Genomic DNA, 19,345 nt, shown 5'->3' with positions numbered 1-19,345 from the left:
TAAAAGAATACCATACTTTCACCCCAAACTTGTAAAACATGGTAATTGGAGCTGGCTCTATAATTTAAAACTATCTGTAGGGATGCACCAATTTACTGCCCGTACAACGGCATCGGCCGATATTCGCCTTGTTGACCGCCATCATCCTATCTGCAAATAAGATGACATTCACTTATGGCAGTAGCTGATGTTATACCAGTGTTTCCCACAAATAGACTTTACTTGGGCGATGGCCCAAGTATATTAACGGCAGCCTTTATATTTGGCGACCTATTTTAGCATTTTCTATTATTATTATTATTATTATTATTATTATTATTATTATTTTATCCATTCGAGAGAACAACGCCATCCGCAAACTATTTTAAAAGACGTGGCCACTCTGCAGCACTCCAAGCAGGAAGTGATGCTGCGTTCATGGGAACTCGGAAAAACTCTGCGTTTCCCAAGGGGAAATTTTCATTTTTGTCCGCTCTGAATCTATTAACATCTCCAAAATCGAATTGAATCTAATGCCATGACTGTGTCAATAAAAGTGAGTGGTCTTTTGTAATTTGTATATAAAAAATATAGGCACACTTGATAATTAGGAGTTCCTTTATCTACAGCATTACTGATCATTGGACCTTTCCACTTGTTTTGTTTTAAGCTCCAGTATTATTTTATTTTCCAGTGGGATTGTTAGTTGTGGACTTCAGACTGCATCCTTCGGTTTCAAACCTGCTCTTTTTCATTCATCCCTCTCTGCCCCCCTTTACTTTGTTCCACATTTTAAAATAAAATCTGGGACGATCAGTCTGTACATTAATGTGTCCGCTGTTGACAAACGTTCTGGGTCAGTTCTGTATGGGTTTGAGTGGTCATCCATCCCAGAGAAAGAGACTCGATCTGGCACAGAAGCCAGAGGACACTGACTCATAGAAGCGCATGATAAATGACCTCAGCGTCCTGGAGACTCACTCACAGCTAAAACAGTGCAGGAATGTAGCGACGGAGAAAGAGGTAGCGTCTGGTCAAAGCATATTTTTGTATATCCTTAGCACACACACAGCACTTGTACTATATATCTTGTATTCTTTTTGTTACGATGCTGTGAAAACACAGTCGGCCATCTGCTGAAGTGAGTATGTGAAGATTAGAAATGAAGATTATCCTTAATTTAATAAAACCTTGGAAACCCAATGAGGAAAACAAACCAATGAGGCAACGGTGCCAACTTTTATTATGAGTCAGAAACAACAGAAGAAACAAAATTCAGCTTTTAAAATAACCACAATGAGAATTTATCCATTTTTTTTAAATGCCTCCAGTGAAATCAGTTTTTAAGTGTGTCGCAGTCCATTCCAAGTTCATTTAATGTGTTATTTGAGGGGGAAAAGGATTTACTAGTTCTGAGCTCAATAAACTAAACTAATTTCATGCTGTTTGTTTTGCAGGGGAGCCGGGGGCACTACCGGTACCACTGGCAGAGCCACAATGTCAAGCACAGCGGAGTCGATGACATGGTGCTGCTCAGCAAGATCAATGAGGATTCCATTGTGGACAACCTCAAGAAGAGATACATGGATGACTACATCTTTGTATCCTTTCCTCTCGTTCGCAGATTGCACACTGTCGCGAAATAGCCGAGTCCCTCCGTACTCATGCTATTCCCAGAATAGCTGAATAGTCATTCAAAGGCTCTAAGCAGCTATGAGTAATAGGCTGATGTTTGAGGCACACGCCCTCCCACCGCTCTGCAGTCTGTGACGTGTGCAGAGGGGAAAAGAGCTTCTCTGTGCCCTGTCTGGAGCTCTCCTGTTCCCCTCTGGACTACCCCAAACTGAAATGAAACACTAATCGGGTTTACTCTGGTTTGGTAGAAACATTCTGTCCAGTAAATGGGAACAATCAAGAAATGAATTCCCCTACCCTTTTTTTTTTTAATCACCGTTTTAATATTTGATCAGGGTTAAATAGGAACTGCCAGCATCAAACGACAGCAAACAAACACATCCATGTCATAGAAACAAGGTTCAGATTTAAAAAAAAAATTCCCTCACAGTTGTTTGTGTGAAATGATGGAGGCTTCGAATAACCCATCTGAGTAGCAATAGATGAACTCAAAGTGGTTGATTACTAGGGCTGCCCTCGGCTCAAGATTGTTCCGGTGGACTATTAGTCTTCAGTTCAAGCCATTAATCGACTGATCGTTGCACGTTTATGATATTCATTTAATTACTTAAATTTATGTTTTTGGGGTAACAGAAAATGGTTTGAGTTCCAGGGCTGAGAAAGAATGTTATAATTCTGATATAATCTTCTAAACATTGTTAACACTTTTCTACGTTGTAGATAAATACAAAAGCTAATAACCAGCCTTTAAAGTATAAATGAAATTTACAAGCGCTGCGCGCACGAAAGCAAACCGCCTGTTAATTACACCGGTTAAACATTACATCAGTTAAACTTATTAGGCCCTATCATTATTTTATTAACGTACACATTTAAATTACATAGCGACATAATCTGCACTGCAATGTGGCGTCGGAAGATCGTTTTTCCAGTGTCTCTGTCCCCTCGTTAGGGACCACTCATCAGACACCTTTCACGGGAGCAAGGACTTGGTTACTCGCTGCGCCTTCCCCGTCCCCGGACCGGGATCATTTTTGTTCAAATTTGTTTAAAATGAAAAGCCCTCTACCGTTTCATGGTCCAGACATATAGGTTTTACAGTTAATTTCATGACCAGGCACAGCTCCCAAACTGAGTTGTTTTTTTTGTTTTTTTTTCCTGCGACCAATGAAAAACTTAGTGGACTAACACTCTTCTCATCGACTATTTGGGGGCAGCCCAAATGATTAAATAAACATCATCTTTGTCCTGGCAGTATTTAATGCTACAAAGTTTAGCAACTGCCGGCAGTTTGAAACCTCTGTGTCAGTCCTTTTGATTTGAGTCAGTGAATAGCAGCAACACTGGAATCTTTCAGCCAGAAGTATATTGGGCTGTGGGTCACTAGAGGCCACCCACAATACGACTTTTATTTGCTATGGCCAGTGTTTGAGCTCCAGGTCAAAAGCCTTCCAATGTTGCCCTGCTGCGCTGTTCACTGTAGTAAACATCCAATCTCACGAAGGCTTACTCAACAGCCAATTCCCAAAATGTCTTCTTGTAAAAATGTGTAATCCCAACTACTGTATATATGGGTTATGTCATCCTTTTGTCTAACAACTGGTGTGTGAAATTCACTGTCATGCTGTTTTTAAACAAATGAAGACGGACAGATGTATTTTGCAATAGTAATCATATGTTTGACTTTCTGGTTCGCTGCTGATACTGTATATTTCTATGTAATCTATGATCCATAACCTACAACCTTCTTAGACATACATCGGCCCTGTGCTCATTTCCGTCAACCCCTTCAAGCTGATGCCATACTTTGGAGATAAAGAAATTGAGATGTATCAGGGTGCAGTAAGTAAAAAATAAATAAATAAAAACTTTTTCCACAAGAAGACACCTAATTCTCAATTTGTTGCAGCACTAAGAAATTTTAATTGTTTCCGTTTTGGGTGAAATAAAATAAGAAATCACTTTGTAGCAGCTTTGAAGTCGTATGGGAGCTCGGAGTACAGGATGACGATAAACTAGGACAAAGGCTTTGGAACTAAGAGGTTTAGGTGTTGTGCAAATAGTTTCCAGTGGCCTGGCGCGTGTTCTAGTCAGAAACTCTCCATATGCAGCGAGCAGACTCGGCAAGACGTTCACAGAACAGCCTGTTCGTGTCTGATTTCTTTAAACTGCTCTTGGCTGGAGAACCGGGACCCACAATGTCAGACTCCTGAAAAGGGCTGGGTGTCAGAATTAAATCCACCATCAGTAGTCCCTTCAGTGTAGATGGGCCAAAAATAAAATTGTGTCGAAGGTTTGTACAGTAAGAGTCAATGTGTCAAGTAATCTCTTTTTTTTTTTAACCTATTTATTTTTGTAGTATATAGTAAAAAAAATAATCTTGATGTTAAAAAGTATGTATCAATGTCCCAAATGATCCGGCCCTATACCTGGATAAAAGGTCTTTGATTATTAATTTGAAATTATTTCGTGACATTGACATTGAGCCTATTCGCCGATGACATTATGTTATATTTGTCGTCTTAAGTCATATATCTCGGAAATCATAATTAATATATCAAAATGTTTCAAAGTAAACATTTAAAACTGCTTTCCTTTTTTTTTTTTTTTTTTTTTTCCCCCTCCCCAACTCCCAGGCCCAATATGAGAACCCTCCTCACATTTATGCTCTGGCAGACAACATGTATAGAAATATGATGATTGACCGTGAGAACCAGTGCGTCATTATCAGGTGAGACCGACCCCCTTCTAAACTCTCCTTTTTCTTGTCTTGCCTCGATCTGAAACGTTGACGTGTCTCCAGTGTGACATAAAGAATGTACCGCAGTACGGAACAGAACACAGATAGAGAACACGGCGAGCCATGAGATGTTTGTCTCTGTCGGCGGTACAGTATGATCAGCTTTTTAACGTTGCGGAATGTGTTCACAAACGGGAGGGGAACCGGAGGACCGACAGAACAGGTTCCCCCACATTGCAAGTGACAGCTGACTTGAAATGATTCAAGGTGACATTTTTCCTTTTCAACCGTTCTACTTTTGAAGCCAGCTTGTGTCGCATAGCTCCCTGAAATGCATTATTATTAAAAATCTAGACAGGTCGGTGGCTGTATGTGTGTTGCTCTTGAACTAGCCATGTCAATACATTTTAAGTGGCTTTTGTAGCCCAAATGTTCTCCCTCACCGTTGGATTTGGGGAGTTTCTGTTCAAAATCACTTCACCTCACCTTACCAAAATCCTGTTTTAAGAGGTTGCAAATGCTTTCATGGGGTGAAGCCTGGGAAAGTGTGGTGTCATGGTTGGGGGCTGCATCCTATGGGCCATTCACCTTATTGTAATGCTTACCTAATGTCAAATAACCATTGGTCAGCACGTTCCCCCCTGTTGTTTGGACAGCGAGCACTTGCTAGTTCAGTTTCCCACATAAAAGCATTCAAGTGGATTTGTGATCAACCAGATCAGCAAACAAAGACATGAAAGTGGTTTTGTTTATGAACCAGATCCGAGCAAACAAAGGCCTCCCTGAAATCGCTGTCCAGGCGATGTGGTCGCCATCAGACTGTGTTTTTACCAGTTTTTTTTCAGAAAAAGTGTGAATCATGAGCACTTCAACGGGAAATGACCCATTGAAAGTGGTTTAAAAGTGCTATTTGGGCAACTTTTGACTCGGCCCGATTTATTTCTTTTAATTCTTTTAGGGGGGGCGGGGGTTGGTTGTTTTATTACATTTTTTGTGAACTCTGTCCTCATTTTGCTTACACAGCCTCAGATGCAATTGTCTGAGTAGAGACAGCTTTAATGGCAGAAGATAGAGTTGTGGTTTTGGTAAAAAAAAACAACGGACTACGTTTTATTGCATTAGTGCAATTATTTACGAAGTGCTTAAACATGCATCCCCACTCATGGCTGATATGGGCGTTCATACTCGGGGTAGAATCTGACTTTGTCCATGTTTGGGCATTATTATCTTTGAGGAAGTTAACAATGCCTTTACCATTTGAGTGCTTACAACAATAAGACTGGGCCATTTGGGGCCTCAAAATAGGATGTGATTCAATCTCTGGCCACAGCTTGAACCGGGGGGGGGCGGGGGGGCGGAATAAAACAAGTCTTAAGACAATGACCTGAGAGCGTCAGGAGGAGAGCCGGTGTTTGTGAGCAGAGTTCAGGAGGTTCCTCAGTCACAGAGGGTCGGATCGCTTCACGACCAGGTTACACGGAGCGTGGAGTTGCTCCGTATGTTGATGCCCGAGATCGATTGAGTTGCCTGTGTTGGGGAACGTGGGATGAACACAGCCAGGCGACGAAAACAAAAGAAGGAAAATGGGTATGCTGTTTACTGTGTGAAGGCATACAGAAAAGCGGTTGTGAATGGAGTTGGCCTCCATGACCTCCCCTGGCAGCCTCGTAACACTACGCAGCTGTGCTTCGTACGAGAGGCTTTACCGACCTGACTCTGCTTTAAGGCAAAGGAATAAAAACATATTGCGCCGGCCAACGTTGCCAAGCCACATATATCCAAATAAGTATAGCCCCGACCGAATGAAAAAAGACAAGTGTAGTGTAAAGAAGAAGGAGAAGAAAAGGAGCCTGGTGAATGTGACAAAAAAAAGTATTTTTGTCATTAATACTGTGGCACTCCACCTCCTTAGATCAATTAAACTCAAATCTGCTTCTGAGTTTAGACTTGCTTGGAAAGGTCTACAAGACATTTGAGTGTGTGCAGTAAGTGCTGTCTGTGTCCACAGAGAGGAAGGAGCTGGGGTTTCACCTGTTTATACAGTAAGGTTAAAAAAAAATCTGCAGTTCGTGCTCTCCTTCAGTAGAAGGCTATTGTCCTTGTAGAAGGACACACACAGACACACACACACACACACACACACACACACACACACACACACACACACACACATTTTCTTCCTTATCCTTATATTCCTTTAAGGGGATAGAGAGAAAATGTAGTTTAATCAGTAGAAAAGGCCAGATTTGTGTCTCTTGATTTAAGACCCATTGGCTCTGATTTTATCTTAAAATGTGAATGTATATGTTGTTATACATTTTGTCGCCTCCTGGTCAATAACAAGAACCATACATCCAGATCTGTAGGTAAAAACTGTTTTTTGTAAGATGAGGAAGGACAAAAAAGAATGTGACCCGACAGGTGTTAAACATGTGAAATGATGAACAAAATGTAAAATGAAAATATTTGTACATCTTTTTTGTTTTATTTTGGTTTTGTTTGAGTTGGCCAGTCAGACAATTCCAGATCTCGCTGACAATAAAGCCTTTTCTTACAGCTGAACGTGTTTTGTTTTTCAGTGGGGAGAGCGGTGCAGGGAAGACTGTGGCAGCCAAATATATCATGGGCTACATCTCCAGAGTCTCAGGAGGAGGACCCAGAGTACAGGTGAGAATAAAAAAAAGGCTCGCCAAAACCATGGATTTTGCACTTGGACAGCTTGACTTTTCTACATCATTAGTAAGGGGGATGTTCAAATAGGGAATGTCTTTTTGTGAAGGCACTAATGCATGTTTGCAGGTTTGACACTTAATCATTTTTTATATTTTCCATCGTGGTACAGGAACTAAGTGGGGAACCTTTTAGAAACAGAACCTCCTGAAAAGGGAACCTTCCCTGAAAGATTGGTTGCTTTCCCACCACACCTGAAAAAATATGAACTTTAGTGCTTGAACTTCGTTGTTGGTCGATGGGTCGCTGTATTTTGAGTTCTGGATTTCCATTTTCTTTGATAAAACAAAAGAATGGTGTGCTTGATGATTCTTGCCTAGCTTGCGTTTGGCCAATCAGCATTGTTCAGTACGTTCAGTACGTATGAAAGTATGTATATGTATGTGACGAATAAACCTCTTGAATCTTGAATCTTGAATCTACGTCAAACTCAGCCCCGCTGGTTCCCGTGCGACCTCGCTTTTGGGGTCTTTTTTGGGACCAGGAACTACTGTATCCATGTGGAGCTAATTTCTGAATTTAGTTGCCCTTGCGGAAAAAAGGTCCTAAGTACTGGGAACCAAGTTCCTGGTTCCTGAAATGGAAAAACCGGTATAATTTACAGGCTTCTAAAAGATGGCGACCAAGTGTTAAATTATTGCCTTTAGTTTCTTGCTGCGTACGACACATTGTGCACAGTTATAAGCACCTAGTTGATATCCGCAAACAGAGGAGAAAAAGAACTACCGTATACAGTGTAAGACACGGTGAAAACCGGGATTGTCCCGGTTTTGAGCTGTGTGTCCCAAGACCTGACAGATATCTGTAAAGCACTAAAATGTCCTGGTTTTCAACATTCACCAGCAAATTCTCCCGGGTTTCAGTACAATTTAAATAATAATAATAATAATATTATTATTATACTTTTTTGCTTACATATGTTATATACTGTATACAGGCAAGCAGAAAAGAGTGTGCACGAAGATCCCACCGGAGAAGTGGGTGTCGTCATCAACACGCTTGGGGTGTGTGTGTGTGTGTGTGTGTGTGTGTGTGTGTGTGTGTGTGTGTGTGTGTGTGTGTGTGTGTGTGTGTGTGTGTGTGTGTGTGTGTGTGTGTGTGTGTGTGTGTGTGTGTGTGTGTGTGTGTGTGTGTGTGTGTGTACTGTGCCAAACGTGTGGTATACTTAAGGGTCCCGGTTTTGGGGTAATAAAAAATGTGGTCACCTTAGTGTAAGGCCCGAACTACTCTGAAAACAATGCTCATGTCAAAGACAAAGTAAAAATTATGTAGCAGACTAAAGTTTTTAATTATAATTCTATGCTCAGTGGTAAAGCATGAGAAATATACGATTGCATATCAGGTTTCCCTTTGGCTTTAAAGACCACTTCTACCGTTTTCACACCAAAATGAGCGGGTTGACCCGGGTTTGCCCGCTGAAAATAGGCGGTTGACACGTTTCCCATTGGCAGGAGAAATGCCGTTTTTGATCAGGTGCGTCAAGTTGGACGCATGAACGCGTCGGAAAAGTGGCGTGTCATGGTTCCAGTGTGATGGGCAATAAAACAATAGAGGAGACAGCAACTTAAACAAACAACAACATAAAACTGTAAAACTTGGGGGGGGGGGGGGGGGAGGATTTTGAGCCGTTCAAAAGCGGATCGTTCATGAACGACCCAACACTACAGTAGAAGCAGCATAGAGCACCAGCAGCACAGATACTGGCCCACCGGCAGCTGTGCTCCGCTGTGCTCCCCAGGGTGCGATCCCCACACTCGCAACATTTCACGGTCCCCCATGCGGGAAAAAATGTCAATAACTTCTTATTTTTAATTTTGGATTCTAAACGGGATATGAAATGATCGAAGAATACACAGATAAGTCCGGAATTCCAACACGCGTTGCATCCCGTCAGTAAAGCGGCCAAAATAAGCGGGGCGACCCGGGTGTCCTGTTCACGTCAGAGCTAATCGCAGGTGGAGCCGATTAAAACCCTATGTGTCTATTGCCGAGTGATTTGACCCAGGACTGAGACCCGAGTGCATCCTTTCCTACTGATGACAAATGGCAGTTGTTAGCGGGTGTTACCGGGGTTTGGTGTAGTGGGTATTCCTGTATTTTTTTGATGTTGCAATACATGCATTCAACAGTCACCGCCATACGTTTCAGATTTCATCACCAAAAGTTCCACATTTCAAGCTCTTGTTTTTAAAAGGTACTTGGTAGTATAATTATCCAATCTGGCACGGTCACTCGCAGTGTGATGACTCAGTTTCTTCGCAGTCATTCTTTCTCATTGCAACTGAGTGACTTCAGCCTTTTCCCAAGAGTCTATTATGTGAGTCAGCGTGAGGATGGAAGAGACAAAAACATCATCTCAAAACCTTTGTTTGAGTGGATACAAAGTTTACCCCTAGTCTCCATAATTGATTCTAAGCTCTGGTTAATAGTGTTTGAGAATCAGCTTCATTTACCCTCTGGTTTCCATGTTTGCGCCGATGTGTGGCGTTCAGTCACTCGCCACACCCACTTTTTTTGGTGTTTGGAGAAAACCAAAGGGTGAAAGCAGGACGTGCTTGGCTGGATGTAGCCTTGAGGATATTTTTTTGTTCTTCTTGAGAAGTTTAGAAGTTTTCATTATTTAGATGTATTATTATTTAAAAGTCTTTCACATTTACTGTGTTATTGTTATGTATTTACATGCCTGTAGACATTGACTTAAAAACTCTAAACGTCCTTTTGCACTTTTCTTATCTGTTCCAATTCATCCTCCATCAACATCTTAATCTCTCATCAGGCCACCAGCAGCCTTATGCCCCCCCCCTCCTCCTTTTCCTCCATCAGCCATCTGGCAAAGTGCCAAAAACAGATGTCGCAACTCTAACCTTGATACGCCAAGTTCACATCAAACATCGAATCTAATTTCAGCCTAAAAGGAAGTTTGATGTCATAACGGGAATATTTTAAATCACAGTTAATACAACTGCCTATTGTCTCAAGAGTGAGGGTAGTGGGGGGGGGTCGTCACCATTTTTCTGTTTCTTTTTTAGGTTGAAGTCTGTGCGTGTTGTGTCTGTCTGCGAGCTTCTGCAGCCTCTGTTCTCACTTGTGCATCTGATTTGCTCTTGATATACTTGACTTTTTCCCTAGTATGGGGATAGGGGGATGGTAATATAAACAGAACACAAGTACAATAAAAGTTCTTGCTTGGGATTATTCCCTTCCTTTTTCGTTTGCTCTTCAGAAAAAAGAAGAAAAAGACAAAACTTATCCGAGACAAGCTACTTCTAATTGGCATACAACAACAAAAGAAAGAATAGTTCTCTCTTTCAATGTGTTGATTTAAAACTCATGAGGTTCTGACATGCATCTTGCTCACGCAGAAGATAATTGTGTGTGTGTGTGTGTGTGTGTGTGTGTGTGTGTGTGTGTGTGTGTGTGTGTGTGTGTGTGTGTGTGTGTGTGTGTGTGTGTGTGTGTGTGTGTGTGTGTGTGTGTGTGTGTGTGTGTGTGTGTGTGTGTGGAAAGTTCCAGAGACGTTCTGAAGTGTGAAGGCTGTCTGTCCGTCACCCTATCCAACGGCTCCTTCTCTTTGTCTCCTGACAGCACGTCAAAGACATCATCCTGCAGTCCAACCCCTTGCTAGAAGCATTTGGAAATGCCAAAACAGTGAGGAACAACAACTCCAGCAGATTTGTAAGGCTCTCATTTATTTTATTTTGCCATCTTTTTTTTTTTGTTATTATTATTTTCTAACATTTTTAGAATAGTTATGCCTATGTGTGCCGAGGCTAGATCGAAAATAGTTTCATGGTCTTTTGGTGAACCGGGAAAAAATATATATAGACGTAACTTTCAGGCAGGGTCAAGAAAGAAGAAAAATAAAAATCGAAATAAAACGTTTTTAAATCAGAGTTTCCAAGTTATTTTTTTATGAGCAACCAAATGTTCCCCATAATGTTTCATCTGCTCCAAAACTTTACTTTGCAGACAGTAGAAAGTAGAATCCAATTTACTATTCAGAGACGTGGAGGAACAGATGGCATCATAACAGTCAGGAGCTTCAGACTAATTTAGAAATGCCTCATCATCGTACAATCTTCCAGCTGCTTTACACTGGAGAAAACTCTGTGGCTTCCAGTTACTCCGAGATAATTTGAAGGCTCATTTGAATATTTTCTGTGCACCGTCCTTCGAAATCCGAGCCATACTTTTTGCAAAAACAATAATTTATATTTATGGCTTCTTCCCCGGCTCCTCTTGGTTGGAGCTGCAAGCTTCATGTGTGTCCTGGTTAACCAGAGCTGTGCTGTGAGAGCACAGTGCACAGAAAGACTGGGCAGCACATTGCAGAAACCACTGAAACATGTAGTAATGCTGTTTCCCATGAATCTAGTAAGTAAATAAGTAAGGCTGAGGGAGCGTGGCAAAACTTACTGTGACAGAAGCTTCATAACAAGACTCGGTATCAAAGTATCAGATTCAAGTTAACATACAAAGGGCCTTTTCTCTGCCCATGCTCTTGAATTTAAATTCGTTTTGGCACAGTTGGCCTCAAAGCCTCTCCCTTTTGAGGCATTGTTTTATAAGGATAAATAGTTTTCACGTCCTTTTGGCATAGTTAGACCAGAGCAGTAATAAAGGCTTGCTAGGACGGAGACAGAGAGCAGGGTTGGGTTTTTACACCAAAACAACAAAAAAACACACCTAGTGCCACCCCCCCCCCCCCCCCCCCCCCTTTTTTTTTTTTTTTTTTTTTTTTTTTTGGTTCTGGGTTTTGACTTTATAATGTCCCTCTCAGATACTAAGAAACCATGCTCTCATCCTTCAGGGAAAATACTTTGAGATCCAGTTCAGCTCCGGGGGCGAACCAGACGGAGGGAAAATCTCCAACTTCCTATTGGAGAAATCCCGGGTCGTCATGCGCAACCCTGGCGAGCGGAGTTTCCATATATTTTATCAGGTGAGGCGTGATGCTCGCCGATCCCTCAACAATGCCGTGCGCTAACCGCGGACGACCAACTTGAGAACTCGGGGACAACGTGGCCCCGGGGTGGCTTAATGGGTCTGCGAGGGGATTTCAGGACACGTTGGCTTACAAGTGCCATTTGGCTTCTGAAAAGAGGGTCAAGCTGTTTTCACTGTTTTTGGCTGGAGGTTGTTGGAAGAAACGGGGTAGTTCATCCAGGGTTAGTTCTTCCCAAAATAGTTTCTCATCAAATGCCAGTGGAGTATGGAATAGAAATTGAATATGAAAGTGGGTGAAATTGGATCAGCTTATTGAGGAGGGAATATAAGTATACAGTATATTCTATATCCTGTGTTGAAATATAGTGTACAATATTAGATATAGTCTACATGAGTCTAATAATCTCCATTTTCCCCACAGATGATAGAAGGAGCCAGTGCGGAGCAGAAAAACAGCCTGGGGGTCACAAGCCTGGATTACTACACTTACCTCAACCAGTCTGGTTCCTACAAGGTGGATGACATCAACGACAAGAGCGACTTTCAAGAAACAATGGTATGTTTGCTCCAGGGTCTGTTTCCCCCTGTTATCATCCCTTGGATAAAGGGACAGCGAGCGACACACAGTTACTATTATGTTTTTTTTTCCGGCCTACACACATGGCTCACGGCCTTCCCTTCCAAGCCCTCTGCCTCTCCACCAATCCCTTTGTGTTTTCTTTCTCTCACTACGTTCACCTGTTTTTGTTTACCAGTAAAACCACAAGCGGAGTAATTAAAGGGGCTCAGTACTGCAGGAGCGGAGTAAAACCGCACTGCAGCGGGGGTTTAATGTAATCTTTCCTTTTCCTTTTTCCTTTTCCTTTCCTCCAGCACGCTATGGGTGTGATCGGCATCTCAGGCGAGGACCGCGCGATGGTCCTCCAGATTGTGGCCGGCGTCCTGCACCTCGGGAACATCAACTTCAAGGAAGCGGGGAACTACGCTGCGGTGGAGAGCGAGGAGTGTAAGTACCTTCGGAGGTCGCAGGAGCCCGCTAATAGAAACAAGGCCTGGAACAGCTCTATTTCAGGGAGAAGTCAATAACAGAAAGAGCTAATGGCGTTGTGGTTTATATTGTTTTGTTATCTCCCCTCACCATCTCCCCCTAGTTTCCCGTCTGTGGTAAGTTGTAGTTCTCAGTCCATTAAAGTCCCTAAAGCTTTATTGTGTGAATAAGGGGTCTACAGATTTAAAGTTTGGACGCATTTGGTCCCAGGCGGATGTGATGCAGCCCTCCTTCCTACGTACTTCCTGCCCCTCTCCAATAAGATGTACAAAGTTACGGTCTATTGTATTCAGACGGAATGCCAGTACTCCCATAATCTCTCCCTTTCCTGTCCCCTGCAATATAACTTCCTGCCGACTTATATTGCAATGTGCTACACAGATCCGGACATCCGGCTCCCTCTTCGGGAGCACAGCAAAACTCCATCTATACAAATCTTATACAAAGTTATACAAATCCGAAGACTGCTTCAGGACGCTTTAGACATCAGTTTGGGCTAGATTGACTTGGTTTTGTGTCAATGATACATACATTTTTGATTTTAAGGAAAGAAATGTATCCAAGATAATGGAATTATCAGTTGCTTATCTTTTTCAAAATACAAATTTGCACTGGTTCTCCCCCTTAAGATAATGATGTATAAAAAGGAAAAAAAACTCCAGTCCCTAGCATGTCATTTAATTCAGAACTTTCCTGGCTTCATTACAGCACAAAGGAAGCCTTTTCCCCATGATTTAGCGAGACACACGCTCCCTCACACTCTAATGTCCCAAAAGAGGGGCTACTGCAGTAACATGATGCATTCCCAGACACCGTTCCACTGCAGGCCTGAGAACCATTTCCTTTTAGGGGAAGTGACTCAGTATAATAAGGCAGGGAGGGGCTCTCCAGGGACTATGTCAATGCCAGGTTAGGACTAATGATCTGTGGCATGCCGACCCCCTTTTCAGAAGCCAGACCAATCGGCAGACTACTTTGCACTCGGCTGGTATTCTCAACATTTCTTTTCTTTTTTCTTTTTTTTTTCTGCATTCTAGTCTACTTGAATGTGTTTTGTTTTGTAACATTGAGATTAAATACCTCAAGTTCAAGACTTTGAGTTATGAAAAAAAAGTTCCCTATATATATATATATATATATATATATATATATATATATATATATATATATATATATATATATATATATATACACAAATATGGAAAAAATACACACAGTTCTCTGAGGTATAACAAACGTTCAAGCCCATGTCATTTGGGCTTGGATGCTTATTAATAAAAAAACAACCTTTATTTTGTCTCTTCTTCCTGTTTCCAGTTCTTGCCTTCCCTGCGTTCCTGCTGGGGATCGACCAGAAGCGTCTAAAGGAGAAGCTCACCAGCCGCAAGATGGACAGCAAGTGGGGGAGCGCGTTGGAATCTATTGACGTGACGCTGAACGTGGAGCAGGCATGTTACACACGGGACGCGCTCTCCAAGGCCCTGCACTCGCGTGTGTTTGACTTCCTGGTGGAGGTACGAGTGGATCTCGATGCCTGGCTCCATTGGTTCTGTTGTAAAAAGCCGTTCTCTAGTGAAACTTTTTGTCTGTTTTATTTTAGTCCATCAATAAAGCCATGGTGAAAGACCATCAGGAGCTAAACATCGGAGTGTTGGACATCTACGGGTTTGAAATTTTCCAAGTAAGTGGAACGTGGCCGTTTCTCAAGTTAGTACGTTGCCATTTCACTGATATGCTCTGCAATCCCCTGACAGACAACCATACATTGGATTAATGATTCTAAACTTTATGAAAGAGATTAAACACTAAGGATGAAAAGGATTTATGAATGATGTGGATTAGGTCCCATCTCCTGATTGAAATGCCAGACTTCAAGAATGTTAATCTGATTAGCCAGTGTTTAGTTTGCATAACAAAGGGTATTACAAATGCACCTCACGCTTTGGGATAGAATTAGCCCTAATAAGATAACTCACTGGAAGAGCTGCTTATTCTGCCGGCACTCATCATATAGTTCATCATAAAGACGACAACTAACTGTAGAGCATCATCTTTTTACTGAATAATGCATTAAATAACATTTAATATCGAGATAGCTCAAGGAAGCCTCGATTAAATATGGTGTCCAGATGTCTGTGTGGAGGATGGTGGATAGTCTATAAGCGAAATTCCTTTCATGAGGTGATATGCATTTCCTAAAAAATTTTTTTTTCTTTATTAGAAAAACGGCTTTGAACAGTTCTGCATTAACTTTGTGAATGAGAAGCTCCAACAGATCTTTATTGAGTTGACGCTGAAAGCTGAGCAGGTAATTTTAAAATTGTATTATCAACCTTTCTCCGGTTCTGCGATTTTTATTTTATTTTTTTACCTTGAATGTATTTCTCCATCTTTTATATTTGTTCCTCTCATTACTTTATTTCATTTTGCCCTCCGCCCACGTCACTTCCTGAAGGAGGAGTACGTACAAGAGGGCATCAAATGGACTCCCATCGAGTACTTTAACAACAAGATCGTCTGTGACCTCATCGAGAGCAAAGTGGTAAACGCCGTTCCCGCCGTGCACTCCAACACTTAAAGCGCTTAAAACGCAAAACTCAAAGGCCGTTAAGATCTCTCATTTGTTTTTTAAGCTCCAAATCGAAACAAACACTCTGAAAACAAAGCAGTTTTGACGGCTCGCCAAGTCTCTGCACTCCTCCCCGTGTCCAGCGGCTTAACGTCCTGAAACGTGCCGACATGCCTCTTAATTTGATTTATCTCTCCCGCTGAGAGGTCTAATCCATGAAATCCGGCACGAGCGCCCTCAAACAAGCCGACATCTGAGCAGAGCGGCGAGCCTTGTATCGCGGCCCGACAATTAGGCCTTTGCGCCGTTCCTTGTTTCTTAAGCCGGGGCCATGTTTACATGTTCCTTTTCAACAGTTATTTGTGTTCTCCCGGCGGAGCCACCCAGCGAGGGGAAACAGTGCCGCTACTGTGCCCGCGCAAGGCCAGCGATCACTGCTGGACACACAGTCTAAATAGAGGGGAGTGCAGCTGCGGGTGGTGTGACATCACTGGGCGTGGGGACGTGATGTTAAGTCATTTTGAATCTGCTTGTTCTTAGCTACCGCTTCTTTTCAAGTCCTATTAACGTGAAAAACTATCCATTGAGATTGAACTATAAATGGTCCGATAGAACTTTAAGTTCATAATGGTATTGCAGTGTGGTGTTGCATGCAGTCCTTATTTGGTTCAACCACCTATATTTCCCAAAAGAGTCTCATTTAAGACTGACTTCCTGGCCGTCAAACTTAACAATGGAAGTTAGGAAGTGGCAGCATTAGGGGCTGATGATGCAGAACGTTGTGTGGCCGCTTGGTACCTCGTCCGGACTAATGCCCTTCTAACTGTGATCCCAGAATCCCCCGGGCATCATGAGCATCCTGGACGACGTGTGCGCCACCATGCACGCGGTGGGCGAGGGGGCCGACCAGACCATGCTGCAGAAACTCCGCGTCCAGATCAACTCCCACGAGCACTTCAACAGCTGGAACCAAGGCTTCATCATCCACCACTACGCCGGCAAGGTCCGTCCATCCTCTCTTCTATCCTTGTTTCTTCGCTTGTTTCTCTTCCCTCCGCTACTTCCTGTGAAGATGCCCCATAACGATCTCACCCAAAAAATAAAAATAAATAAACATAAAAAAATTATATGATAAAATAGTGAAGTCATTCCTTTGCGTTCTAGACATGGTTTGTCCTCATGGCATTCTCCAGATGTGTGGTGGCCTCAGGCAGGTGCCATACATGCCAAAAACCTAATGAGCCATGTGATAAAGGCTTGAATGCCTCCTTAGTCAGGACCTTGAACATTCCTCTGGACTAAAACTAGAGGAGAAAAAAAAAATAACAGTTCTATCCTATCACGTTGAATAACCTTTTTTTTTTTTGTGTGTTTTTTTTTAATGAGTGGGGTGCTGGAGTCTGTGCAAAGCTTGTGTTTACAATCCTCGGTACTATTTCTTTCCCTAAAGTCCAAAAGTCATCTGTCATCTCTTAAGTATTGCTGAAGCACCTGGTGTTGGGTCCGCTGCACATTCCCTGATGGTGATTAGCTCTGGGTAACCTTTCGGCGGGTTCCCTCCTCCAGGTGTCCTACGACGCGGAGGGTTTCTGCGAGAGGAACCGTGATGTTCTCTTCAATGACCTCATCGAACTGATGCAAAGCAGCGAAATGTAAGCGACTCCTCTTTGAAACCGCTCTGAAACATGTGGTGAAGGATTTCTTTTATTGCGCTCATGAAAAGGGGACTCTTTTATTGCCGTGCACGTGGACACAATTGAACGCATTAGTCTGAATCGAGTCTTTCAGGCCAAGGGCAGCTGCAAAAGGGCAGGACAGAATAAGAGGTACGCGGGGCTGACTGACCCTCGCCAAGCCCATGCACAGCCTCCTCTCCAGATATGCGTTTTGGGGTCCTGTGGGCGTGGTCTCCCCGGGGAGCCGCGCTGAGGGGGTCTGGCTTTACCCGTCTTGGGGGTTTTCTTGGCTCGCGCTGTGTCAATGGGACCATCTGTGCAAACAGCCTGCACCGTGTCTGCCCCACGGGCTGCAACCGCCACTAACCCCTTTGTGATGCGATTTATGAAGCGCGACAGGGAGGGAGGGGTTCCCTAAACTCTGTTCAAAGACACACGTTTAAAGATGTATACACACACACACACACACACACACACACACACACACACACACACACACAGTTTCACAAACATTTGCTATGACCTTGGCATACTCAAACGTGAAGGAAATCAATGATCAGTGTGAAGTAGGTTTTTTTTCCCTTCTTCTTTGAAGAAAATTTTATCTTTACTAAGACTGCGAATGCGGCCAAGGAATATATTCAGCATTACATTAGTTTACGCAAAACATTGAATTTTTGTCTCTTGAGTAAATTCTAAATGGGTGTATCACTGAGGGACCACTCTGTGAAATCGATAGCTCCCACGACGTAGCTTAATATATTACTTCGTTCATCGCTATAAGTTGCATTTTGTTTTGGTTTAATCATTCATGTACATCCACCCCAAACTAACATCCATGGCATTAGTTTGGGTGTTTTCTGAACCGGCTTCCCTCTGCAGCAAATGCCTTGTGGGCGTTTGCGATTGTGAAAATGACATTGAAAAATGATATTGTCAAGATGTTGCTTCATCAAATTCATTTTGTGATCATCCCTCCTCCACCAGTGCTTTCATCAGAGCGCTATTCCTCGAGAACCTCAACGCTGAAAAGAAGGGTCGACCCACAACAGCGGGAAGTAAAATCAAGGTCACTAACAACTTTGTCTACTCTTATCTCACTTCCGACATAACATGCGTCCATACATTTGTTTCCGGGTTACATGTGAATGTAACTTATATACTGTTTCTCATTTTACCTCCTTTTCCGTGTTTCAGAAACAAGCCAATGACTTGGTGAGCACACTAATGAAATGTACTCCGCACTATATCCGCTGCATCAAACCCAATGAGACCAAGAAGCCCAAAGACTGGGAGGAGAGCCGGTAGGTGGCTCAATTTCATTCACATTCGAGTCATCAAAGTCCTTCCTTTTCCTGTTTGCAGTCATCCTTTGATCGCAGCGTCTCCATAACTCCCATTGTTCAGTTTTGCAACAAAGGCAGCAAATGACTAACGCTCTTCGTGGTCTTGCACGATGCCGTATCGTCAAATGATCTGTTATTACCAGAGCGTTCACAATGCTGTTTTCCATTCACTAATGTACGGTAACGGTCCCTGTTTTGTCTTTGCGATATTTCACGTGTGTCTCATAAGCTTGTGTTTTGGTTTCAAACCCAACTTCCAGGGGAAGTGTCTTAGACCGTTTCAAACGATCTGCTCCTGCCCTGGTCACTCAGCCAGGGGACTCAATGTACCAGTGCTGGGTGCACTGGTATTGTTTGGGGCCTAATGGGCTTCCTGTTGTGAGTCTGTCTCAGGTCGGCCCATTTAATTAGCAGCGGAACTCTTTAACAGGAAGCTGCATTAAGTCATTTGTAAGGGCGTTGTGTGAGGCCTTTGTTTTAGGTCAGAGAATGATATATTCCCTTTTTCCAAGTATAATTTGATTAAATACATTGAGACACTTAATCTGCTTCTTTTTTTACACATTTACCCCCCTGCTCACTTTTGTGCACACTGTTGTACGCGTGTGTCCTCAGAGTGAAGCACCAAGTTGAGTACCTGGGATTGAAGGAGAACATCAGAGTGAGGCGTGCTGG

General features: G+C 42.7%; 1 protein-coding gene across 2 annotated transcripts in view; it reads left to right on the top strand.

The window, feature by feature from the left end:
* Positions 1 to 19,345, top strand: part of myo1ea (myosin IEa) — a 42,625-nt gene that overhangs the window by 11,584 nt on the left and 11,696 nt on the right. For both annotated transcript variants that reach the window (XM_079997576.1, XM_079997575.1), the window contains exons 2-18: positions 1,437 to 1,580; positions 3,367 to 3,456; positions 4,251 to 4,345; positions 6,934 to 7,021; positions 10,670 to 10,759; positions 11,895 to 12,026; positions 12,453 to 12,587; positions 12,905 to 13,037; positions 14,397 to 14,593; positions 14,680 to 14,760; positions 15,301 to 15,387; positions 15,535 to 15,621; positions 16,484 to 16,651; positions 17,215 to 17,300; positions 18,312 to 18,393; positions 18,522 to 18,628; positions 19,286 to 19,345. The exon at positions 19,286 to 19,345 is cut by the window's right edge and continues 39 nt beyond it. In XM_079997576.1, coding sequence (XP_079853702.1) covers positions 1,437 to 1,580; positions 3,367 to 3,456; positions 4,251 to 4,345; positions 6,934 to 7,021; positions 10,670 to 10,759; positions 11,895 to 12,026; positions 12,453 to 12,587; positions 12,905 to 13,037; positions 14,397 to 14,593; positions 14,680 to 14,760; positions 15,301 to 15,387; positions 15,535 to 15,621; positions 16,484 to 16,651; positions 17,215 to 17,300; positions 18,312 to 18,393; positions 18,522 to 18,628; positions 19,286 to 19,345 — 1,862 coding nt within the window. The remainder of the gene's footprint in view (positions 1 to 1,436; positions 1,581 to 3,366; positions 3,457 to 4,250; positions 4,346 to 6,933; positions 7,022 to 10,669; positions 10,760 to 11,894; positions 12,027 to 12,452; positions 12,588 to 12,904; positions 13,038 to 14,396; positions 14,594 to 14,679; positions 14,761 to 15,300; positions 15,388 to 15,534; positions 15,622 to 16,483; positions 16,652 to 17,214; positions 17,301 to 18,311; positions 18,394 to 18,521; positions 18,629 to 19,285) is intronic.

This window comes from Zeus faber, assembly GCF_960531495.2.
Source record: "Zeus faber genome assembly, chromosome: 3".
Taxonomy (NCBI): domain Eukaryota; kingdom Metazoa; phylum Chordata; class Actinopteri; order Zeiformes; family Zeidae; genus Zeus; species Zeus faber.
This window is presented reverse-complemented; position numbering and strand designations above follow the sequence as displayed.